Source organism: Polypterus senegalus, chromosome 4, assembly GCF_016835505.1.
Source record: "Polypterus senegalus isolate Bchr_013 chromosome 4, ASM1683550v1, whole genome shotgun sequence".
NCBI lineage: Eukaryota > Metazoa > Chordata > Cladistia > Polypteriformes > Polypteridae > Polypterus > Polypterus senegalus.
The window spans coordinates 28,395,116-28,421,182 of record NC_053157.1 but is presented as its reverse complement, the minus strand read 5'-3'; the positions used below and the strand labels follow the sequence as shown (position 1 = coordinate 28,421,182).

The 26,067-nt window shown below is 35.4% G+C and overlaps 2 protein-coding genes across 3 annotated transcripts in view; one reads left to right on the top strand and one right to left on the bottom strand.

Moving 5' to 3' along the window:
* The window catches only part of idua (alpha-L-iduronidase), a 135,832-nt gene extending 128,048 nt beyond the window's left edge, over nucleotides 1–7,784 (bottom strand). Inside the window, exon 1 of the mRNA XM_039750382.1 lies at nucleotides 7,341–7,784. Within this exon, the coding sequence (XP_039606316.1) occupies nucleotides 7,341–7,498 (158 nt within the window). The 5' untranslated portion in view covers nucleotides 7,499–7,784. The remainder of the gene's footprint in view (nucleotides 1–7,340) is intronic.
* Nucleotides 7,785–11,427: 3,643 nt separating this feature from the next.
* The window catches only part of zgc:86764 (uncharacterized protein LOC797431 homolog), a 41,627-nt gene continuing 26,987 nt past the window's right edge, over nucleotides 11,428–26,067 (top strand). Inside the window, exons 1-9 of one of the 2 annotated variants that reach the window (XM_039750379.1) lie at nucleotides 11,428–11,654; nucleotides 17,072–17,204; nucleotides 17,627–17,749; nucleotides 18,137–18,370; nucleotides 20,021–20,191; nucleotides 20,833–20,982; nucleotides 21,382–21,529; nucleotides 21,631–21,767; nucleotides 23,219–23,314. In XM_039750379.1, the coding sequence (XP_039606313.1) occupies nucleotides 11,638–11,654; nucleotides 17,072–17,204; nucleotides 17,627–17,749; nucleotides 18,137–18,370; nucleotides 20,021–20,191; nucleotides 20,833–20,982; nucleotides 21,382–21,529; nucleotides 21,631–21,767; nucleotides 23,219–23,314 (1,209 nt within the window). In that variant the 5' untranslated portion in view covers nucleotides 11,428–11,637. The remainder of the gene's footprint in view (nucleotides 11,655–17,071; nucleotides 17,205–17,626; nucleotides 17,750–18,136; nucleotides 18,371–20,020; nucleotides 20,192–20,832; nucleotides 20,983–21,381; nucleotides 21,530–21,630; nucleotides 21,768–23,218; nucleotides 23,315–26,067) is intronic. The other variant, XM_039750380.1, reaches the window with a different exon arrangement.

Sequence of the window (26,067 nt, the reverse complement as noted above, 5' to 3'; positions counted from 1 at the left end):
ATGCCAATATTAAAGATGTTGTGTTTTGTTTTCTACAGATTAGGAGGCTTTTCAAATCACAAAGAACCAATTCCATATACAAAGAACTGTTCCCAGAATGAAGTTGTGTTTTGTCAAGCAATGGTTCTACAAGGAAGGACACAATCCAGGACAGAACCATATAGTGTCATTAAAGAAACGTTATTTGTAACAGTGCTGAAGTCTAGGTAACAGTTGTATAGACTTTGGAATAGTGGTACATATGAACAAAATCACTAGTAGACTGTATGCTGGACGGAGCAAAACATTAATTGCTCTAGCAATATGATTCCCCTGAATGTGTTGCTCCTAGGAATTGGACATAATATTACTTTAAACTTTTTACCAGAAAAGTCATACACGTTCATCAAAGCACACAATCAAACAGAGGATAAAACAGATTTCCACTAGACACTGCTGTACAAGTCTACTTTGCAGCCACTTTCACATATATACCGTAAAACATTTTCTGATTGCAAAATGGCATCAGTAAAGAAGCCAGAAAACTTGGCTTTGGTTGAATACATGGTGGTATGTGATAACTGCACGGTGGAAGTAGGATTTATGTAATTTTTACAGTGATAACTGTATGGTGGAAGTGGCATTTATGCCATTTTTAGATATTGTTAAAGATGTACCTGTAGTTGTAAGTGTTTGCAAATATGTTGCTTTGCTTTTTGCCTCTGCAATTGTTTAGTTTCTCATGCATACTTTTGTTCACTCCTCAAACACATACTGAAAAACATTTCTTCTTTAAAGGAGTAGCAATACAACAAATCTGACACCCAGTTACTCCTGCTTACCACACAACTTTTTTTTAAAAAGAAAACAAATGCATTTGTAAAACAGTGTCTACTTACTTTTGTATCTTATCATGGAGCCCGATATTGTCAAAATGTTTCATTTTGGTGACATATTCAACTACGAAATTTAATGTACTACTACAAATACTACGACTGTTTCCAGGATTCCCTTCCCTTACCTGGTAATCATGTGAAAATGCTATCTATACAGAAAATTAGAGCCATGCTTATAATAGTGAAAAAGTAAATTTCACTAAATTATTGGCATGGTCAGCTGTTTAAATTAGCTGTTTTCTAGGCTCTGTGTTGTATTATATAAAAATATTTAGATGGTTAATTTTACCTGCTTGTAAGGTGAAGCTTTATTATTTGTCACATTGGCAGCTGCACAAACGTAATGTGCAGTGACATGCAAAACAAATCTCGTCCAAAATTGCACAACTGAAAAGAACACTTATTAGTAAAACAAAAAATTAAAATAATATAAAATGCACTGTCATCAACAGTTAAAATAAATTACAACATAAAAAATAAATATGTGCAAATATACAAAGATTAAAATTGTACAATCAAACAATATAGATAGAGGAAAAGATATGTACAGCTATATTTAGTAAGTTATGTAACAAACATAATTAAAAGTACAGAATAATCTGCATTTATATAATTACTAATCAGTTTAGATTTTGTTTTAACAATGTGGATAAAAATATTTAGGCTTTATTAAAATGCGGACAAAAAACTGACACATTGTGTTAGGGCAAAAGAAAAATGTACAAAGGGATAATAATTAATTTTGGCATACAACTGACACATGTCATGTCTCTGTGTACATCACCGCAGGAGTGTGACCATACAGTACATTACATAACTATCCATCCATCCATCCATTTTCTAACCCGCTGAATCCGAATACAGGGTCACGGGGTTACATAAATATTTTGTGCATTAATTCCTGAACTTTGACATTTTTTTTTCAACCAAGTGAGGCAAACAGGAAAGAACTTAATTTAACTAAAGATATGTCCAAGAATACTAAAAATATACTAAAACCGGGAAAAACACTTTCTAAAAGCAGCAGCGTCACAAGGTGTTACTGTTGCAACCTCAGGGTTCGAACCATTATACAGTAATCTTTAATCAACAAATAACATTTACATGTAAATGAAATATGAGAAACATCTAGTGGGAGATTTTACCTAAACAACCTTTCAAGTGATAGCGCTCAATGAGACACTGCTAAATAACTTCCTTACCAGAATTCACCTAACTTTGATGTAACACTGACCTCTCACCTACTGTATTTAAAAAATGAAAAATCCTGGAAAAAAATAATAATCAGCTCAGACAAAAAGGACATTTACAGGCATCACTTTTGAAGCAGTACAATACTTAACTAATGTATTTCCTTTACTTTTTTCCCCGAATAAAACTTCCACATAAAAAGTTAAGAGTTAATCTTTTTTTTTTTTTTATTAATTTTATTACAATCCATACAAAGCAATCAAGATTTTACAAAAAGAAAAATTGAGTTAAGAACAGATCGATCCCTACACCTGAGAGAGAGAGCAAGCCAAATAACGTTAAATTTAAGGCTTGTAAACATACCTAATTTAAAAAGAATTCTCTGTGCTTTATGAACTTATTTTAAAATATTACTGATTAGATCCTTCCATGTTTTGAAAAAGGTCTGTACAGATCCTCTAACTGAGTATTTGATTTTTTCCAATTTCAAATAATATAACACATCGGTTTCCCACTGACTTAAAAGAGGAGAGTTTGGATTCTTCCAGTTTATCAGAATGAGTCTGCGTGCCAACAGTGTAGTAAATGCAATCACAATTTGTTTGTCTTTCTCCACTTTAAACCCCTCTGGAAGAACCCCAAACACAGCTGTTAATGGGTTAGGAGGGATTGTGAGTCCAAGACTGTCTGACAGGTAATTAAAAATTTTTGTCCAGAATAATGTTAATTTGGTGCAGGCCCAGAACATGTGACCTGTTGAGGCTGGGACTTGGTTGCAACGTTCACAGGTTGGATCATGTCCTGGAAACATTTTGGAGAGTTTTAGTCGAGACAGATGTGATCGATATATAATTTTGAGTTGTATAATTGTATGCTTTGCGCATATGGAGCTTGAGTAAATTCTCTGCATTGCTACTGCATTGCTACTTTCCACTCCTTTTCTGATATATTAATTGAGAGATCTTTTTCCCAGTGTACTCTTGGATCTTTGAAAGGGAGGGATTGTAAAAGGATTTTATATATTGTAGAGATGGAGTCTAACTCCTTGAAATTGAGCAATAATTTTTCCAGCATGTTTGTGGGTGCAAGATGAGGAAAATCTGGAAGGTTCTGTTTAACAAAGTTCCTGATTTGAAGATAGTGAAAAAAATGTGTAGCTGGAATGTTAAATTTGGAATGTAATTGTTCATAGGATGCAAAGACGTTGTCTATATAAAGATCTCTAAGCAAGTTAATTCCAAATTTTTTCCAGATATTAAAAACTGCATATGTTTGTGAAGGTTGAAAGAGGCGGTTCTCTTGCAGAGGTGCCACAGATAGAAGCTTCTCCGTCTTAAAATGCTTTCTACATTGGTTCCAGATTCTAAGTGAGTGGAGCACAATTGGGTTATTAGTGTATTGCCGATAACGTGTGTTTATTGGAGCGCAGAGCAAGGAATACAAAGAAGTACTGCAAGAATTTACTTCTATTGCGGTCCAAGCCTGAGTTAATCTTTAATTGCTTTTGAATGGGTTGTGAAGAAATCAATGGCCTTTCTCCCACTGCTCCAAAGGGTAATTCACACGAACAGAATGATGTGGGAAGGTGTGACATCATAAATGGCAACTGTGAAAATGCCCATAGTATGTGAAAACTGCGTCAGATGCTTTTCTGTCAGTCACCCTGTAGAAAGCACTCTGCAGTTTGTTCCCAGATGGTTAGAATACAGAAGTCTGAAACTGATCTTTTTTTAATTCTATCAATATGCCACAAATACAGTACATATATTGTAAATGAGATGGAGGTCAGTAGAATGGTGAGGATGCAAGGTGTAGAGTTGGCAAAGGTGGATAAATTTAAATACTTGGGATCAACAGTACAGAGTAATAGGGAATGTGGGAGAGAGTGAAGAAGAGTGCAGGCAGGGTGGAATGGGTGCAGAACAGTGACAAGAATTATTTCTGACAGACGAGTATCAGCACGACTGAAAGGGAAGGTCTACAGAACGGTAGTGAGACCAGCTATGTTATATGGGTTGGAGACGGAGGGACTGACCAGAAAGCAGGAGACAGAGATGGAGGCGGCAGAGTTAAAGATGCTAAGATTTGCATTGGGTGTGACGAGGATGGATAGGATTAGAAATGAGGACATTAGAGAGTCAGCTCAAGTTGGATGGTTGGGAGACAAAGTCAGAGAGGTGAGATTGCGTTGGTTTAGACATGTGCAGAGGAGAGATGCTGGGTATATTGGGAGAAGGATGCTAAGGATAGAGTTGCCAGGCAAGAGAAAAAGATGAAGGCCTAAGTAAAGGTTTATGGATGTGGTGAGAGAGGACATGCAGATGACGGGTTTAACAGAACAAGATGCAGAGGACAGAAAGATATGGAAGAAGATGAACCTCTGTGGCAACCCATAACGGGAGCAGCCAAAAGAAGAAGATATTGTAAATATTGTAGGTATATGAGACCTTTAGTTATATTTTGTTCTGTAATAGAAATTAAGATTGGATATTTTACCAATACCTTGAACACTAATAAAACTAGCCCAATATTCTGAGATGAATTATAATTGATTTTATGAATGCTGTACCAAAGATGAAGGCAGCATAAACAGCTGGTCATGAGGGGTCCTCAACCCTGTCCAATCAATGCAAAATTGACTCTGTAATCACTGCCAAAGCCCACCCAGAAAACCTACATACTGTATTTTCAATCAGAAAGCACATAATCTATTTCATGGATACTGCTAAATGGAGTCTGTTCCAGCAGTGCCGGGAGCAAGGCAATAACAAGCACTGGTTGGGAGTATTAGACCACTGTAGGGCCCACTCATGAATACAGCCACAAGAACAACTTAGAAGTACCAGTCAACTTAATATATACATTTTTGGAATATAGGAAAAAATAAGGCCAACCAGGAAAAACCATATAATGATATTGGAAGAACTTCCACAGAAGGCCAGTGGGTGCTGGATTTCGACAAAGCACATTGGCTCTGTGGGCACCAGGCTATCCATTATGACACCCATAGTGTTTGAATTGTAATTACTAACATGTTCATAAATATAACACAGTTAATAAAATATTAAATATCTATAACGTAATGGTCATTATTCCAGTTCTTTTAGCCACTGTATCTACCAATGCACTCAACACAACCTTCCTAGGGGCAATACTAAAAATTGATCATTTGGCAAGTCACTGCACATGCACTACATCCTATAATTTACTACTAAACATCTGATTGACCGGAGTTTACAAAAGGAGCTAGTCTAAAGTAATTCTGTATTCTATTGAAACAATTCTATTTTACTGTATACAATGAGCACTAACAATTTTTTAGACTTTTATAATAAATTCTGTAACTAATATCAGTTTCCTACAAACTTTCATACTGCATTCCATTTAATTCTGATTGTGCCACACAAAAACATACACAGTATGATGAAGAAAGCACTTTATTTTAAGGTTGTAAGCAACCAAATACTAGCTCACGTATACTAAAATGTGAAATTTAAGTTTACACTATTAGTCATTTATAGTGTATATTTTTAATTACAATAGAAAGGCAACAATGATGCAGGAAAAAAAAAATCACAAAATCAAGTACTGTTTTGTTATTCAATTTCTAACACAAAAGACTAAATATTTTTTGACCATTCTTGGCTAACTAACATGTGCCAGAACTAGTCCTCTTCATATGCCACAGTGAAGAGATGGGCTACAGAATCCAGTCATGTCGGGTTATCTCTAGAAAATGACCCAAAGTCTTACCAGACTTCAACATCAGAAAAAACTGCTGCTACTGTGGAGCAAATCACAATAAAAAAAACTCAAGACATGAATTATGGAGTGTGGAACAGCAGACACTATGGTGATTAGTTATAGGTCAGTTGTACTAACATATTTTTCAAGAAGATTTAAACAGGAGAAGAAACTCTGAGCACTGAGTTACCAGAATGTTCATTCTTAAAGCTTCTCTGCTTCTAGTGTCCCACAGAGAATCCTTGTATAGTTCAGTAGGATTAAAAATGTGTCTCATTTCCAGACAGAGATCAGGTGGACTCGCAACATGCGCACAGCACATCTGGGCTTAGTAGTCACTCTTGCACCTTTCTAACCTGTAGTCGGCGCAAAATGTTTCAACAAAAACAAACTGAAAATAAGGGAACATGCCGAACTGCCGTAAAGCACTTGATGCTTTAGCATGCTGCCAAAGATTTGGCAGCCTCATGAAGGAAATGGTAGGTGGGCTTCACACATGCCACTGCCAACTCTATGCTCATCTTTTAAAGCTAAACAGGTGTCAGAGCTGAACACCCTTCCATGGCTTACTTGACCGCTGCCTTCGCTTTACATGATGTTTTCTTTTCCACTGACTCGACTTTTGGATGTGGAGAGAAAATATGTTTACATTTCCACTCGTGATAAAATGTGGCTATCACTAATGGGAATGATCCAATGCTAAATTCACAGGATAACGAAGTAGCAAATGGAATTAAGTTATGAAAAAATGTCAACACAGACTAATTCTCCTTTTAAAAATGCATATATTTTTTCAAAAATTGCTTTATGCTTCATTTAAAAAGTGATACTTAAGGCCAGTGAGTAATTTATCAAAACTAGCTGCAGCTACAAACTTTGTATTATGGTAAAGGTTGGTCATTATTTAACCCTGAAAAAGTGGCTATTGATTCTGTGTTAGGATTAGGAAATTCATGGAAGTAGTAAGAATACCTTTTTTAATTAAGACATAAGCCTGTTTTTGAAATTTCCTGTTAGTTAGGTATTGCGCTTTATATACTTAATAAATCGAAGCTCAAAAACAAGCTCCTTTGTCAAGACTGCAGCAAAAGTACAAGAGGATAACTGTCTTGGCCCTGTGGGGTCTTACATATTCATGTCATGTACTGGGAGACCTTGGAGGAATAAAGGTTCAGAACCACTGGTGTACATCTTGTCCCCAGTCTGAAAGGCCAGTGAAGAAAGTTATCAAGCCATCAACAGGAATGTACAATAATTACATACACAAGCAAAATAAAAGTGGCACAAAAAAAAAGCTATGTGAATGTTTTAAAAATCCTACGAGGCTATATCATTTGATCACCCTTCGTTTGTTGCACCATTAACTTAATGACCTCAGTTCTTTAACCACAAAATGTTTTATTTCTTAATGTTTTATTAACCCCAATCACATAACAGATCTCTAAGAATTCCAGAAACGTTTGATGGTAACACAACTTGAAACTGTTCTTTTTAAAAGCCCACACCACATGTTAAGGGAAGGAGCCATACCAAAAGCCAGTGCTCTTCCAGAAGTGTCTGATGTCCCTTAGGGGTCTAGCTGCGTCCACTGTGACTGCGTACTGCGTGGCAGAGGTCAGCGGTATGAAGAAGTGTAACAGAAGTAAAGCTTGTAGACAGCTAAAAGTTTCAAGGCCGGGACGAATCATGGTTCCCTATTGCAGCCGTCGATATCTATCACTTGGCATATCGAGTTCCGTGTTGACCTGTGGAAATCTCAGCCGAGTTCATAAAGTGCACAGCACGAATAATCTACACCAGCGCATACAGGGTCGAGAAAGTTCAAATATGAGTGAGCAATTCAAGAATCAACTCCACTAGTTTCAAACCATAATGTGTAGTTTTACAACATTCCCAAATTCAAATTGACGTCGCTGACTTATGAGAGTTTTCATCTCCCTGCAACCTATCCTTCCACCTTTTGCCCCGCCTCTTGTGTCACGTGAGCATGTGGCGCATGGGATTTCAAACAGTCACATTCACAGCACTGTTAAGAAACGTGCCTCCTTATAAGTGTTATTCCGTCGATTTATTTTGTTTGTCCCCTTTTTTCTTCTCAAAAACAGCATGTCTCATCACCGATTCCCCCTTTACTACCGATCAAAAACGGGAACAATATTACTAAAAAATCCGCCCCTAGCCCTGGAGCGCCGTACTCCATCTAGCCTGGAACGGCCCTGATTTTCCGGTAGTAGGCGTAGCCGTCATCTTGTTAGACCAATTAGGTGTGAAGTCTCGGTGAGAGACTTCATTAGCTGAGCACAATACCTTTCAATCTACATAGGATTTCAATCAGATTTCAATGTCATCTGTCAAACAGTTTTAAGGCACTATATGCGGGTCTTTTACGTTTTTACTACCATGCGTGAAACCGAAATTAATTAAGAAAGTAGGGATTCGGTTCTTGTAGCTTCATCCATTACATGGCAGCCTGGATGAATTGCGAAGCTTAGGATGCTTGCGGAAACTATTCCTTGGAATGTTACTTTACTTATAATCAATAAGAGCAGGGCGCTATTATTAAACGTTAACTTACTCAAATCAACTCACACGGAGCCCGTTATCCAGCACGCTCAAGCGGTGGTCATATAGTTGCCAACAGTGAAACAAGTTGCTCGGGTTATGACTGTCGAAGAAAACATTTGATACGGGCCCCCATTAGAGGTTGGGCATTACATTAAATGAAGTGGGAGTTTTGTTCGTAGTGTGTAGATTGGTGCAGAATTGGTTTAATTAAAGGAAACAGAGGGGTATGGTGCGAGGAACCTTATTAGAACTGGGGAATGTTAAAAGTGGTGTCTCTCGGGGACAGTGCATAAATGATCTGGATAGGAATATAATCAACAATCTGGTTATGTTTGCAGGTGATAAAACTGATTGGCACATAGCCTAGAATCCGTTCAATAAATACAGAAGGATTTGGATAGCATAGCATGAGAAGTAAAAATGTTAGACTGGAATAAACATTGAGATGTCTGAAACTTGAAAGTACAGTACCCATTATGAGAAGGGCCAGGGAGTTATGGTGGACTCTTTCACTATCTACATCCAGTGTACAGAAACCATTAAGGCTAGAAGAATATAAAGTTATATTGCATGAGGTGTAGAGTACAAATCAAAGGAAGCTTTAAGATTTAGAAGGCACCAGTGAGGATGCACCTGAAGTACTTTGTACAGTTTTGGTCTCCAAGCTATAAAAAAGTACTAGAAAAATTCTGGAAGAGTGTGACTGATTCCAGGACTGTACAATATGAGTTATGAGGAAAGATTGAAGGAGCAGCTGAGCCTTCAGTTTAAGCAAACAGAGATTACAAGGGGATATGATTGAATTGCATAATGGTATGAAAGGGATTAGTAAAGTTGATTGAGACTGTTTCTTCAAAATGAGTTCAGCAAGAAGACGGGTAGTTAGAAAGATTTTAAGGGTAAATTTCACAGAAAAGTTATGACGTTTTTCTGCACACAGAGAACTAGAGACTCATGAAATAAGTCACCACATAGTTTGGTTGACCACAGGACTCCTGGGACATTCAAAACTAAACTTGATGTTGTTTTGGAGGAATTAGCTGGATATGATTAACAAGTTTTGTTGGGCTGAATGGCTTGTTCTCACCAAAAGTTTTACTAATGGTCAAATTTTTTTTTGGTAGTCTGGCTGGGGGTCTGTCAAAAACCAGGGCCTATTAGAGCCCATTGAGGCATTCCTTTTGTGATTTTGGGCTATAGAAGAAATAAATTGTTGTTGTTTTAATATTATGACTTACATATAAACTGACTATCTGAGCATATCACTGCAACTTCTGAAGCCAATCAGTATGAGGCCAATACATTCTGTAGCTGGAACCAAACATACACAAGCCCAATAAATAAAGAAATAGTGTAACATAACAATGCATAAATAATATTAAAATGATATGTGAGCATAAATTGAATGCATCACAAAATGTATTAAGTTGGATATTTATCATTGTTAATGTAGATGGATTGGGAGAGCATGGGAGTCATAAGGTCACTGGAATGGGGTGTGTGGAGCTCCTGATATCATTGCAAAAGGACAAAGTTCCAAGTCCTTAGAGTCCTGGTGCTTCCTGTTTTGTAATATGGTTGCAAGACATGAATGCTATCCAGTGAACTGAGATGAAGACTGGACTCCTTTGGTACTGTGTCTCTTTGGAGAATCCTTGGGTATCATTGGCTTGACTTTATTTCGAACAAGCAGTTGGTCATGAAGTCCTGAATGAGGCACATTACCTGTATTGTGAGGGAGCATCAGTTACAGCACTACGGTTATGTGGCATGATTCCCTTAGGGTAATCTGGCTTGCAGGATCCTCAGTGTTGAGGACCCAAGCAGATGGGCCAGGCCAAGGGGATGCCGATGTAACACCTGGCTGCAGCATATAGATGGCCATTTCCTGGGTGTGGGAGTTGACCGTGTATCTGCCTGGGGTGGCTGCAAACCAGGATTCTGAGTTGTTTTGTTGTGTGGTGGATGAAGCAATGCGGTGTACCAGTGTATGCTCTCCAACCTGACCAGACCTGAATAATGTATTTAATTTGTTAATGATATATTTATTCCTTACATCGTTCATAAAGGGAGTCTGAATCCAGAAGCAAAGAGTTGTGGGACCCGGGAACAAACTACCAAGACATTTAGTTGAAGCAGAACCCTTGACGACCTTTAAGAATTATCTGGATGAGACACTGAGGCAGCATGGGTATTAACTAAACAAACGGGTTTGGTGGGCTGAACTGTCTCCTCACGTTTGTTAAATTTTTTATGTTCTTATCATGCACAGTGACAATTTGCAATTGCAAATTAACATAACCTAAGTTTAAAAATAAATGTAATTAATCTTTTCTTTGCTTTAGCATGTCTTGCTGTAATAATATTGTTGAGACGAGACTTGCAAGGAAATTCCAAAGGCTAACTTTATTACAGCGACTGAACATGATATCAGGTTAATGTGGCACTCTGACAGCAAGTTACTGGGTGACCAGAGTTTTAAAAAATCAAACTGAAAAACTTGTGAATTAGGTGGCGCCGAAAAAAAAACAACAAAAAAAAAACAACTTAAGTTCATAAGTAATTCTTTTGAACGCAAAATTCACTATTTTAGTCGAAGAGCTTTGTTTCCTTGAAAGACTTTAGACACTTCTGTATTCCTTGTACACATCTTCAGTGTATGCACAGCTCCTTTTTCATGTAACGTTTTATTCACATAATTAACAGGATCCTGTTGTTACTTGGTTACAGCCACAGATTTGCGCTAAGTCAAAACGAGTAGTGAATTCCAATCCGCAAGAAATCCGTCCGAAAGCATTATCAAACGAGACCACTGCCGGTCTTCGCTCAACACCTTTCTCAGTAAGAGTATTAAAATATGTATTCATGCATATAATGTTTTTAAAATGTAACACATTTTATGTATACATCTATTATCGAAAATATGACACAAGAAAAACAAACAATTGTCATAAAAACTTCCGCTTTGAGCCTGATGACGTCACAAGGTTTATTATTTGGACAGTTTCTGATTGGTTGCTTTTTGTCCAATGAGGAGTTGACTTACTCGAAGTGAACATTTTTGAATTTTTTTTCTGTCCGGTGCAAGGCGCAGGCTAGCGGTGACGGTACCTTCTCAAATAGAAACCCACAAAAATAAAGTTTTAAATCTAAATTACGTCGCTTTAACATGTTTGGGGCTAATATTAAAAGTTTTAAATAAAGGATAGTACGAACGAAAACACTTCCTAACAGGACCCTTATTTTAAGTACGGTTGTGAAGATGACGAGCAGAAAAAGGTATGTTAAATGTGTAATTTTTTTATCTTAGGATTTTTGTCTAATGTGTTTATTAGTGAAGCCACATTTGTTAATTTTTTACATTTCTGGAGTTACTTGTTTAATCAGGCTTTGTTGGGCTAGAATCGAACAGCCACGACTTAAATGTGCATTTAACTGGCACGACGGAGTTATATAAAGGCTGATCATTTTTTTAATGACAAAGTGTGGTGCTAATGTCAGTAGAATTATTAAATGATTGGGTGTTTCGTAATTTAATATATGCCTTTTCATGCAATATTCCGATATTAAATGTCTATTAAATGACTCGACAAGCTGTGCCGCTGATACGGACTGGAGATCTTTTTTTAGGAAACTTCATTTATTTAACTAATTGTTCGTACTTCACATAGGCTTATACATACACAGAAACATATGCTGTGTACATAGTAATTTTGTCCAATGTGTTAACGATGCATAAAACAAAACGTCTACAATACATTTGATATTGAATGTGCTTTAATTAATACTTTTTATTGCATACATCGAATGATTTTTGCAGTGTAATGGTAAAGAAATGGCATCACAAGAATAGTAAATGCACACAGGTTTTGATATTTCAGTTCTGTGATGGTACTGGCTGTATTTCTTGGTGCATTGTGCCAGTCAGTAGAAAATCTCATCTAAAGTACAACTTTGTTTCTGTCAGATCAATTGTTAAATGCACTACCAACTCTGTAGGGGAAGTTAGGGTATATTAAGGCAAAAAGTGAAACCTATAATACAAATTGTATTCACTATAAGTGTACAAGGTACTCCATAAGTAGTGTTAAAGCTATTGGTGTTTAAGTCATCAGTTAGATTGTTTGCATGAAAGAGAGAGACCCAAACACAGTAAAAATAAACAGCATTATCCCATTTTTGTTTGGCTTTCAGTGGCACACAGCACCATCTCTGTAACAGACTTAGCAGATGTAGAAAACAGTTTGCCCTCCCTCCACCTGCATTCCAGAATTAAGCATCCTGTAGTTCTACCAGTATTTGATTAGTTTCTTTTCATCCAATAACCTGTGGGTTTTAATCAAAGATGACTCAACCAGTGTGCAAAAACTCATGCAAACAAAGGGGTGCTAATAGATGGAAGAGACAGATGGTTAAAATTCAACATTTTACCAACCAACCATCGATCAAAAAGCGCTGATTTCTTGTACATCAAAGAAGTCCATGGCTATTGTCCACCCCTTCCCTTATAACCTATTGTCCGTACTAGCTATTTTTTTTTCCCCTCTGCATCTACCAACCCAATGTTGGTTTCTGCTCCATAACAGAAAAACCTAATTACCTAGGGTGTGGCCCACAAGAAAAGACAGTAAGCTGACCCAGTCTTTCTGCACCAGGACACTGACATCAATCTGAACTTTTTGGGGGCTCACTAGTTTTAAGATTCACTCTCTAAAGCTTAAGCACTGTGCAAGTGATTGGGGCAAATCTGGGAAGACTGAGAGACAGGGTTACCTTAAAGGAATTCGTCATCCAAATATTATTTTTTTTATACATTACTTACCCCATGTATTATGTTGTGGTGGCAGAGAAACTTTTTATTTCATGTTTATTGAAGAAAGGACATAAGAGAGGTTCACATAAACAAAAATATGTAACCAATGCTAGGCAGTGGCAAACATTGTGAATAAAGTCCATATTCCAAATGTCTTATCTCAAAATGTGCAAAACAAATGCAATTTTGCTTTAATATTGGTAAATAGTTGCTTCCTGAATTTCTGGCCTGTATATTAACCGGAAACTCTGACTAGCATGGAGGTTGGAGACTTTTGAATTGAAGACAAGACTCCTGACTAGAGTGGCAGGTTGAGGTGGGTTTAAGTCAAAATGTCCTTGTGTCAGTGAGTCTTTCAGTTTACTGTTAACACAACGAGAGAGGTTAAGAGCATGCACAGTACAGCGTGTTGCTACACCCACCACATGACAAACCACTTCAGGATCCTAGATTAGGACCCGAGTGCAGCCATGCAACCAGTGACACCTCAGCACCACCTTAGTTCAGGTGGAATGGAATAATGTGAGGTTTTTATGGTGGCTGGAGTGCTTACTGTTTACATAGCCACTAATAATTCAGGAATTAACTATTTAACAACATTTTAGCAAAAAAGCTGTTATTTTACATTTTTTGAGCTAGCAACTGTATAAAACACATTAATTCTCTGCATCTGGTCAAGCAGGAGCTTAGTGTAAAAAGTTTTATAAAGAGAAAGAACAAAAATCATTATTGGAACTAGCCAAAATCAGTAACATTAAATCGGTGATCGGTATTGGCCCTATAAAAACCTGATCAGAGCATCCCAAGAAATTGTTTTAATCAGGAAAGCTTAATTTACGTTTTATCAATGCAAGAAGCTCAGATTCATTGTTTATGTAGTCCAAAAAATTACTGCTGTTAAGTCAGATTTTACATGAATAAGATGAATGAGAGTGCAGAGAACAAGTTCATCTCCCAGCACTGGCCTACTGACCACCTCAAGGTAGCAGTTATATCGTCAACTCTAAAAGGACCTTTTAAACTTCCGGGGTTTTGAGGGATATTTGTAACAAGGAAACGGACAACGCCTGTGTGATTATTCCTAGCACCATCAATACATTTCTTTGGTATGTAAAATTAACACAAATCACTCCATTGTATGTAATTAGATATTTTACCCAAACCCTGTCCCATTTTAGAAATATGGAGTCTAGATAGACACTTTATTAATCCCAAGTGGAAATTCACATAATCCAGCAGCAGTATACTGATACAAAAAACAATATTAAATTAAAAAGTAATAAAAATGCATGTAAAAGCAGACAATAACTTTGAATAATGTTAGCATTTACTCCCCCGGATGGAATTGAAGAGTCGCATAGTGTGGGGAGGAACGATCTCCTCAGTCTGTCAGTGGAGCAAGACAGTGACAAAAGTCTGTCACTGAAGCTACTCCTCTGCCTGGAGATGACACTGTTCAGTGGATGCAGTGGATTATTCATGATTGACAGGAGTTTGCTTAGTGCCCGTCGCTCTGCCACAGCTGTTAAACTGTCCAACTTTACTCCTACAATAGAGCCTGCCTTCTTAACAAGTTTGTCCAGGCGTGAGGCGTCTTTCATCTTTATGCTGCCTTTTAGCTGACCTTTTCCTCATTGTTTAATGTGACTTTATTCTAGAGTACAAAGTAGAAAGACATGTTTACTTTTTGTAAATGTGTGCACTCCATTTTTAAACTTCTTAATGTCTGTGCTCCTGATTTAGTGTTATACAGTACAGTATATTGTGTTTCTGTAGTTTTCTACAACATTTTGCAATATATGTATTTTCCTAGTGGCATTGTGGCTGGGTCCACTAGTTTTCCTCCAACATTGCAGAGGCTTTAAATTATTTGGCAATTTCTAAACTAGCCCTATATGGATGCTGGATGCTGGATGCTGGGCCCTGCAATGGAGTGTTCTGTCCAGGGCTTATTTCTCTGGAAGGCAGATGCTCTTGTGATAGACTTAGGCCTATATTGGGTTAAATAGGTTTTAGTATGTTATGATGGGTATCCCTATTGCTCTTCTTTTACAGTTAATTACAACTTGCTTCGTTTAGGACAAAGGCCCAACAACCTATGAATAAATTAATGATAAAATGTCACATATATACAGTGTCTAATTTGAAGCTGTAAGGTTGTGGTGCCCTTAGAATTCTAATAGCGTGTTGACTCTCTGTGTCTCTGTCTTTGATTAATAGGTTGATTTTCAGAGCGCACTTATTGTAATACAAAATTCTGGATAGGCTGGGAAAAAGGATGCAAAAACAAACTTTTTTTTGAATGAGACATTTAACTATCTTGGAGCACATTCACTAATAAAGTCTCATTCATAACTAATCAATTTAGCCCCTAGCCAATCTAACATGCATGTCTATGGAAATTGAGTTGAAACAACAAATCCTATATAGAAAGAACCAGCACTCTAAAGCCTCAGTTGTTGTGTTGGCATTCATATTAATAACCCAGCTATTTGTAGAAATTTGGTTTCTAAAATGCCATGTGAACCCTTATTCCAGTCACATAAACCAGGATATCAGTCTCTGTGAAACTAGGTTAGCAAGGATGGATTTGTAACCCAGTTATGTGGTCATGTAAAACCCTTAACCTGGTTACAGTTTAGGATTTCATAGTTTGTGCATGTTTGTTGTTCATGCATGTTTCTAGCAGCAAAAGGTAGAAAGTGACAGAAACATCCACAAAAATACATTTCCAGAGGCAGATTCTTAAGCAGTCGCATTATTCCTTTTCCTAGTTGAAATATGTCTCTGTATTTTAATGTTGCTAAATTATGTTGATAAGATGAATATACAGTGATAAATTCAGTATCACAATATAGGAAGCAGCGTTAAAAGTAAATGTGTGTTAAGTAGTTGGATTACCTTTTAAAGTAACTGGTAACCTAATTCAATACTTATTTATTGAAATAAAAGTACCTGTGCTGTTATCATCCCAGCACCACTGCATGTAAGGCAAGAAGCACATGTAATAGTATGCCAGTCCTTTTGCTTCTCATGCTCACAGTCAAACAGAAGAGTCTGCTGTGTTCATCTTGGTAACAAAAACACGTTAATAAAATGTTGGTCTAGTTATAGCTATTTGCTATAGATATGTAGAAATAATGTGATTGGTTGGCATAGTGGTCAGTTTCCTTAAAGAATCACTGGTGGCACAGGTTGACGATGTCAGTAGGTTATTTACTTCACAGCACATGAAGGACAAAACACATTTAACACAAGAATCATCATGTTTAGCTGTGTTTCTGGTCTGTTTAATGAAGGTTCATATATGGGCATAGGATTTAATAGCAGATGCTGTTCAGTCAAATGTAGAATTCCTCATGCAAAAGAAGAAAATGTAATGCAAAGTAACACACTGTTTGTAATGCATTACAGTTTATAAGTAACTATATAACAATATAACAATATTTAGATTGTTTTTGTGTGTGTGTAAGTAATGAGTAATGTAACTAAGGTACTTTTAGAAGTAATGTTTCCCATGTAGGCTCCATCCTTGCTTTCAGTTTCACAGCAGCCACTAACAATGTCTTTTTTTTTTTTTTTAGCATGTTTTTATGACATCAGAGTGTTTTGCCAAAACAGAACTTCATAAAGTAGACTCCTGCATTTAAACAGAGGGTTTTAAGAAACCAGGTTTTGGCCTTAACCATGTTGCTCACCTTATCCTCGTTTTGCATTTGCATACACCGAATGATAACAGTTACTTTTTCAAATTTTAAATTTAAAAGTCAGTCAAACAAAGCAGTGGTTAAGTATGTCAATGGGAGCTTGTCTTTGCTGAAGTCTTCTGATGCTTTCCTTTTTGAAGGTCTGTACAGTACTAAATATTCAACTTTTGTTACAGCGAGTTATTAGCCTTCTCCCTTGTTAATGGCATCAACCAATCCCTGGCCAGACTTGTGGACATCTGGGACAGCATTGGAATTCAGGAGGCTATGAGAGTGGAGCGTATGGAGGCAGTCAAGAAGCATATTGAAGTAAACAGATTATCTGTCTTTGTAAAACTTAATTTAATTATAATACATTCATGAATAATAAGGGAATATAGTATATGGATATTTACAAGAGTTTAAGTAGCCTTTAATATTTTATTCTGGCTGAAATAAAAAGTGTGTTATAATACAAGTATTTAAAAAGTATCTCTATGTAACATTTCTTTTGAATACAGTATTTAGAAGTCATATTAATCATTATACAATTACATATACAAGTGAGAATTTTAATAATGTTGCATTTCATCACCTGATATACTATTCCAGTAGTATATAGTTTATTTAGAAAGAATGTTGGTCTCTCTTACACATTACCACACTGATATAAGTTAAGAGTATTGACAGTTTGTAATAATAAAACATTTCTGAACTTCTCGCTATGATCATATAACATTTTTTTTTTTAAGCTTTTGCTAAAAGATATGATTACAGAAGAGGAAAATTTAAAATCAAGAATAGAGAAGAATATTATCACTTATAGGAAGGAGCTGGATACATTGTATCATGAGCTGTCGATAGATCCTTATCAGGTAGGTATCGGTCCCTATTTACTTAATTTGTGTTTAGCTGGTTTACCAAGGCTCATTCGTATAGATATGCGAATGCCTTTTTTCTTTCTAACATTAGTCATCTCTTTAAATATTCACCTGTTATATCTGTACACTGTAGACCAAATATATGGAAAGTTAACATGGTGAAAATTAATTACCAAGTTATTTTTTTAAGGTATTTTCCACTTCTATGTTCTTATTTTTCCTTACATATTTCTTAATTGATGCTTCTATTTAGTAAACTATGTTCATCTTTTGAAAGTTAATTAATTGATTTGTCTGGTTTAGTGTATTATTATTTTCACTTTACTGACTCAATATAATTCCTTAGTTTCAAGATACTAACAACTTTTTGTTTTTGAACAGATTGATAAAGGTCTGACTGTCCTGCAGTTAGAAAAGGATCTCAGGATAAGAATGGAGTCTTTGATGAAAGAGAAAAATGACCGTCTGAAAGAATTAAAAAGTCTCCAGGAAGAAGACAAATCACTTTGTATTGACTTGTGTGCCACACCGTATTATATACCCACTGGCAGTGTACCCACACGCCAACAGTTGCTTGAGCTGCAAGCACATATCAAGAATCTTTCTATAGAACGGGTATTGTGTTCCTTAACTTTCTGTTTAAAATGGGAAGTTCTATATTTTCAATAATTGTTCAGAATTATATCATTATTGCCAAATTTTTATGTGAAGATCAAATTTGCCAAATCTTTTGTGGCAAGACTGTTTGCCCCAATCTTCAGTTTCAAATAGTATTCTTAATTTCACATAACCTCAAAAATACTTATTTTTTTAGCATATATTAAAAACTAATAACAAAACTTTTTATACTGCTACACCAAGTTTCAAAATGTACATTTATGTTGTATATTCCTTTTGTGTATTTATTGTTTGTGTTGTGTGTGTTTTTTCTTGGGGTGAATGTCATTCAGAAAATACGTTTTCTATTACATAAAAACAACTGTTTCCAAAATAATAGGGTAGATGGATATAATAACAATGACAGTCTGTCATTGTTACTATATCATTTCTACCCATCCCTCAATTTTATTTTATTTTTGTTTACTTATTTATTATTATAAACTAAAGCTTTGGGTGTTTGTTGGGAAACAACCATAGATTGGGTACTAGTCTTCAAAAGATGGTTCATAACATCTAGAAATTGAGTTAGTCTTAGCCCAGTCGCTGTTTCACTGGTATTTACATGATCTTCCTTTGTCTGTGTGCATGATGTTGATTGACAATTATAATTTGGTCCAGTACATGTTAGAGTACTCTGTAGTGATCTGTACTGCACCCAATGTATCTGGGATAGGCTAAGCAAAATAACAGTGTAAGAAGATGCATTTGCCTCTTAGTAATTTATATTTGCCGATTATAATCGTTACTGAGCTGAGTGGTTCCTCACATTAAATGAAAGAAAACCACAAAAAATAGATGAAAGTGAACAGGAAGAGAAGGGTTCCTCAGCTAGTCTGGCTGGTTTTGTAATATTTTAAGTAAATGAAAATAATTAGTTCTCCACATCAGGTTTTCATTATACCACTTTTGTATATTAGAGATGCAAGGTGAAGCTGTCTGTTGTACTGAGTTTAAATTCAAAGACACTGGTATTTGCTTGTTTTATTTAGTTTCTATCACTTTAGTACTAACAACCATTTTGAGTGTCTTCTGTGTGAAGCTTGGGTGGTACATATGGTTTACTGTGGAGAATCAGGTTTTTGAAGTGGTGTAAATACATTCTGTTAAGAATGTGGGGGACTCAAAATTAGCCAGTGTGCATGACTGCACACTACTGTTTTCTGGCTTCCTCACCAGGGACTTTTTCCATGCATTGCTTAGTGTATATTCTGTAACTCTTAAAGACAGTCTACTTCAAAAAGCAAGGACAGAATGTAGATTTGTATTATAATAACACTAAAAATGTTCTTTTTTATGAATCTTGTAAGCATTTTATTCTTTTATTACTTATTGAAAAAGTAATGTGGTGGGGGGTGGAGATAAATGTACATGTTGAATTATTAATCATTTGCTCACTTTGGAATAGGAATCCTGAGTTTGAGGATAACCTTGGCTGCTTCAGTTTTTCTTTGGAAGAATGTTTCAGGCACAAACAGAACATTGTGGCTATAACTAAGATTAGTGGAAAGCTGTAAATCTAGGCAATAAGTGTAATTGTTTTATTATCCCCTATATTTTTCATTTTTTGGGGGGTTTATTATTATAAATCTGTTCGTTTAATTCCAGGAGTGTAGAGTGAAAATCTTTTCGGACTTACGCCAGCAAATCCATCAACTGATGAAGGAAATCGGACATGATCCTGAAACCACCTTAGAGAAAGATGCAGTCTGTGATGATGCTGAAGCCTTTTTGCTAACAAAAGAAAATATTAGTGCCCTTCAACTTATAGTCTGTCAGGTACAAAAGCAGTTTTACTAGTAAAGAATTTTTTTTTTTTTTTTATATAAATATACTCTTCTGCATTTGTAGTATTCTTTTATAATGTTTTAAAATGTGCTGCATTATTGGTTTCATTTATTATCGGTGTAATTGAAAGCATACATATAAAGATGCCTGTGTATTTTAAATTATACAGACTTGACAGTTTGTATCAAATATTTAATTTGCTATTTTTACTATGTCTTTATTAACTCTTTGTGATAGATTATTCATAGCATCTTTCTAAAATACAAGTACTTTATCATTTTTGAAAGCTTCATCTGTTGAGCTGCGTTTAGTGTAGTCATTGAAAGTGTTTAATTTGTACAAAAATCTGTTTGTTTTATGAGATGTCATTTATATTATAACAATACAAAAATAGTATTTTCTATGTTATTGTAACAAGACAGAAAAATATATTTTTTTGCATTAGACCTAGTGAAGTGTCCCCAAACCCTGTCTCTGTATATGTGTGTATATGCACCATAACCTAACATTTTACCTTTCCATTATAATAATGATTAGCTATACACTGATCTGATCCACTGTCTTTGTTTTTAATAGACAGAAATGTCTCTTTATCCTTTATATTTTATTTTAATTAAATTGTGTTTCTATAGTTGGAAGTCAAGAAAGACGATCTTCTTTCAACAAAAGATAATTTGAAAAGTAAGGTTTATAATTTGTGGAGTCGACTTGAATTTACTGAAGAGGAAATAAAGCATTTTGAAGCTTCTTTAAAGAGTTCCCTGTCTGAAGAGATTAATGAGGTATGAATGGTGAAATGATGAGAAATAACTTGCAACAGTCATAGTTTTATTAGAAGAGAATAATGTATGGCAACCTAATTGATTTATTCTGAATAGTTAGGCCTTTAAAATTTGGGTTAGCTATTTTTCTGAGCATATGTATTTCAGTGTTAATTGAATTACTAAGTTTACTTTACATTGTTGGCATTGATGTGCAATGAAAACAAAACTGCTTAACACATTATATTTGTATTCTAAGGCACTATGAAATGTGATTTATTTTTTGACTTGAATATTCTGATACTATTTTATGGTTTAAAGTAAAAGAAAAAATAAATTGAAATCTTTGTATGTTTAACACATTTTGTCAGATTAAATTTTAAAGTTGAGTTGTTTAAATTGTCATGTATTTGCTTCTAGTGGCAACTTGAGCTTGATCGACTTGAAGAACTAAAGAGAGCCAATATGGAAGAGGTAATTGAAAAAATCAGAAAAGAACTTTTGGAGTTCTGGGATAAATGTACATACAGCACTGAACAGCGAGAATCATTTGCGGCTTTCTATGATAGTAAGTGGCGTTTTGCTTCTTAGATTTTTGATTATCAATGTTTGTGGAACACTCCTGCCTGCTATTAACTGCTTTTAAAATAAGATATACTGCTTTCATAGGTAACTTTACTGAAGAGCTTTTGGTGAAGCATGAGGATGAGCTGAGTCGCCTTAAAAGTTACTATGAGAAGTGCAAATCTGTATTTGAAGCTGTTGAACGATGGGAACAGAATTGGAGACTGTTCCAAGATTTTGAGGTACTGTTATATTTCTATTTATCATGTTCCTCTGATAGATCTTGCAATTCCTCCATAGTGAGACTGTTGAAACTTAGTAATGATATACATTTTCTCCTTTTGCTCATGAGTGTCAGAGGACTAAGCAGTTAAGAGTAGTTTCTGTAATTGTGCTTATTGTCAGTGTTGTACCTGTGAGCAAAAATGAAAAGTATATCAGAAATATTCTGTCAAAAGCATTTCCTTTGTTTAGTTAAATGAACTGCATCATCTATTTGCATGCATTGCTTTTAATTATTTCTTAATCGATATTATAAAAAGATCCGTACCAGCCAGTAAACTATCATGCAAATATTGTTATCGAAGTGTCAACGACACAAGTAAATTCAAGCAGAGTGCAATGGAATCCATGTTTCTTCATTTAAGCAGTAGATCTCAATACCAGGTAGCTTGCTTGATATCGTCCCACACATGCTAAATTGAAGGTGACTGCATTAATCAGAAATCCTCATTAAGTTCCTTTTAATATTACAGGACTTCCATATACTTATGGCATGGGACAATATTTTTTTAAAATGCTTTTTCATTTTGTGTACAATGAAGGAATCCTCAATACCTGCAGTGTTGATCAAATGTGTTTGTGTCGAGGAGAACAAACCCTTCCCAAACCCCCAAACAGCACTTAAACTCATTTGATTCATCGGCTGCTTTGACCCTGCTTGGATTAGCATCTGCTGTAGCTGGACTATTAGTTTAATAAATGTACTCTCGTGTTAGCACATTTTGGTTCCATTTCCACGTTCTGTTCAAAGTCACTTTATTCTCTGTTTGAACTGCATACTTGTAGCAACAATTTCACAGTAACCTTTTTATTATTTAAATTGCATTGTCTACTGAATGAGCAAAATGGGCAGGTCTAATAATGCAGACACTCTGTGTACATCTTTAATAAAATATACATTCTCATACATTTTAAACAGTAAGATTTACTAGATTCTACTCTCTATGTGAGCATACTTGTGTAATGGTTAGACCATAATTCTCAATATATATCTGTAAAGTAGAGCATGATAATGAGAAAAAAAAGTTGAAAGAACATGTTGAGATAAAGTTGAAACATTTTCATGTTAGCTTTTTAGGTTTATCCTTTAGTTGGGAGATAGGACATGTGCCTTGCTCCTTAATTTGCTAATAATAAACTACTTTAAAAAAGCTTTGTAATTTTAGTGCATTTTATGACAGGTTTGATAAAGTAAGATTTTGTTTAACCTTTCACTGTTGAATTTTACAATAGGCTAATATAATTTATGTTTATAGCAGCCTGTATTTTCCTTGGTGAAAGCTACTTTATCATACTTTGGTAAACAATTTGTGTAATTTTAAACGAAGTATATAATATGTTAAATTGGGCAGTATACAGTATATTTTAAAACTAATATTGTTAATATGAAGGAGGTTCTTGTTTGTTTTAGAGGAAAGCATCTGATCCCAGCAGATTTTCTAACAGAGGAGGCTCATTGTTAAAGGAAAGTAAAGAAAGAACAAAAGTTCAGAAGTTGTTGCCAAAGGTATGTAAAATGTTCTTTGAATGTTGTTTCTTACAAGTTAGTCTTTGCTTAAAAGCAGGGTTTTGTTTTTGTTTTTGAGGACTTAAATGAGAAAAATCAGTAAAATACTGTGGCCCAAGAAGAGGATTCCCATGATGACACAGAGCCAAACATAATAAAAGTGGTCATATACTAAAAGTAGTTTTAAAAAAAAAAAAATCCATTCTCATGTGAAAATTTGCTAAAAGAAAAGTGGAAGGCAAACGTTTTCTTAATAAAACAGTCATCATTCCCAACAGGGATTAGATTTCTGAGTTATATCCCTGCCATTGTAAGGTTTAGTAAAGCTTGATGAAATATAGGGCTATTTAAAATGAATGAGCGGATTTATTTCAACAACAACACCAACATTTATTTATATAGCAGATTTTCATACAAGCAATGTAGCTCAAAGTGCTTCAAACAAACTGTATCGGACAGAAACACATTCTGCACATCACTGGATGGAGGAAAGTTGAAGGTTTGGTCCTATGGTCCTTGAGGTTGCATGCACGCAACATGAGCACCATGTGCACCATGTTTAGCGCGACAAACTTCAAAACGGTAGACCATTTCTTGCCACACACAAGTCAACTGGTCCTTAGTTACTGAATTCACAGCTTCTTCAATTTAAAGTCACAAATCTTGAATCTTGATTAAGGGGCCTAGGTGGAACAAACTCTCTTTAATGTACCCCCACAGATAAAAATTGCAGGGGTAAGTAAGGTCTGGACACCTGGGAGGCCATAGATGATGAGCAAGATCTTGTTCTCTACCTCTTTCAATCCATGGAACTGGAAGTCGTGTCGTTCAGGTAATGCCGGACCTTCAAGTGGAAATGAGGCAGGGCACCATCTTGCATGAAAATGAAGTCATTCAAATCTTCTTGAAGTTGAATTTTTAAACTTTGAACTTTCTTCTAACCAGTGATGTGCGGAATGTGTTTCTGTCTTGTACAGTTTGTTTGAAATAAATTTTTGAAATCTGCTCTTTCATTTTGAATAGCCCTGTACATTTTTCTTTATAACCTGGTGCATGCAGCTCAAGGGGATAGTGATTTTAAAAGAAGATTCAAATGGTAACTTTTCCTCTTCATTCACAGTCCCAGATATGAAATAAAGCAGTCAAAAATTAATTTGAAGCCATTTATTTACCTTGCCTGAAATAACATTACTTTTTAAAATAAGCTCCAACATTAATACATTCTTCTAACTGGATTGGCAAATTGTTCAGTATGTCCTGGTTTTCATTCAACAATTCTATAAACTAAGTACAAAAGATTGGGTTGTATCACTAAATTATTTCTAAAAAATGTATACACTATTTTTATTTCATATGGGTAATAAGATAAATATTGATTAAGAATTCAGTCTGGAAAATGTAACTTTGCCAACTGAAGTTGTGCTGAATGCCAAAGTCTGCTCTACAGTTTGTCTTCTCTTTTTGATATTTTTTGGTGTACTTAAAGCTATCAGTGGTCCAACAAACACTTCCTAGACTGAAATTTCTCAAGCCACTTTAATATTAAGTGAAGGAAATGTTCCCCGAGGAGGTACATTAAACTTAATAATAAATCTTCTTAGCACCTCTGTTAGTTTCTGTGGATTCAATTTATGCCATAATCGTGAATGTTAAAGGCCACTAAAACTGTGTTTGGCGTAAAACACTACCAAAGCACTATATTTATTCTTTGAAATGCTTTCTCATACCCAACACCTCAACAAATCATTGCATTCTTGTACCTGCAACAGTTCTTATGTGTACATTTCAAGCGAGCACATCAGTCCATTCACCTCACATGCTTGACTGTGTATTTCCTACCTCACTCTGTCTTTATTATGCATGTTTTACCTTGTCAGTGATTTCAGTTAAACTGGTCCACAGGTTAGTGTCTGAAGGAATGTTAATTATTCTTCTACCATAGAAATGAAAGTTATCTGTAAGGCATAAATGGTGTTGTTTATAGGAAACAACTCAATTTATATACTACCACAAAAAAAAATTATGTTCAAATAGAGTAATGCACCTCACTCACCAAAGAATTTGTGCTTGAACAAGCTCTGCTAATTTTATTAAACAGTCATGTGGCCCATGACCCATAGTTTGGCTTCAGCTTTGATATGAGATGGATGGAATAGTGTAAATGTTACAAAATTAATAGATGTTTGACTGAGGGTTTAGTGTTTCAATATCCCTTCCAACATTAATAGTTATATAATCAAATATACATTCATCTAAAAATGTGTACTCAGTAGGAACATTTCCATAAAAAATTGTAATATGTAATCTCAATAGCTCACAACATGTGCCTAAAATCTGTATATAAAATAAAAGACTTTAATTTTTATTGACTATTTATTAGAGTATTTTTATGCAGACCATTAAATATGCAAGCAATGTCAAGTTCATAGCACTGTTTCCCAACATACACTTCTTTAAGAAGCACTTTGACTGTAGAACATTTGGTCTAAAAATCCAAATACTATCAAAGTTGATATCTAGAACATTGAATATGTGCCTACAAAGTAAACACAACCCGCTCTTTAATAATGTACGCTATGCATGGAAATGTTTTTAGACTAAAAAAATAAACACAAGGTGGCCATGTAAACCAACATTATTATTTCCTGATTGAATTGCATCTTAATTTAAAAGAGCTATTCAGAAACCATATGCACCCTGCTTATCCAATAGGAAGAAAGTGACAACTGTTATTTGCATGTTTTGCTTGCTTT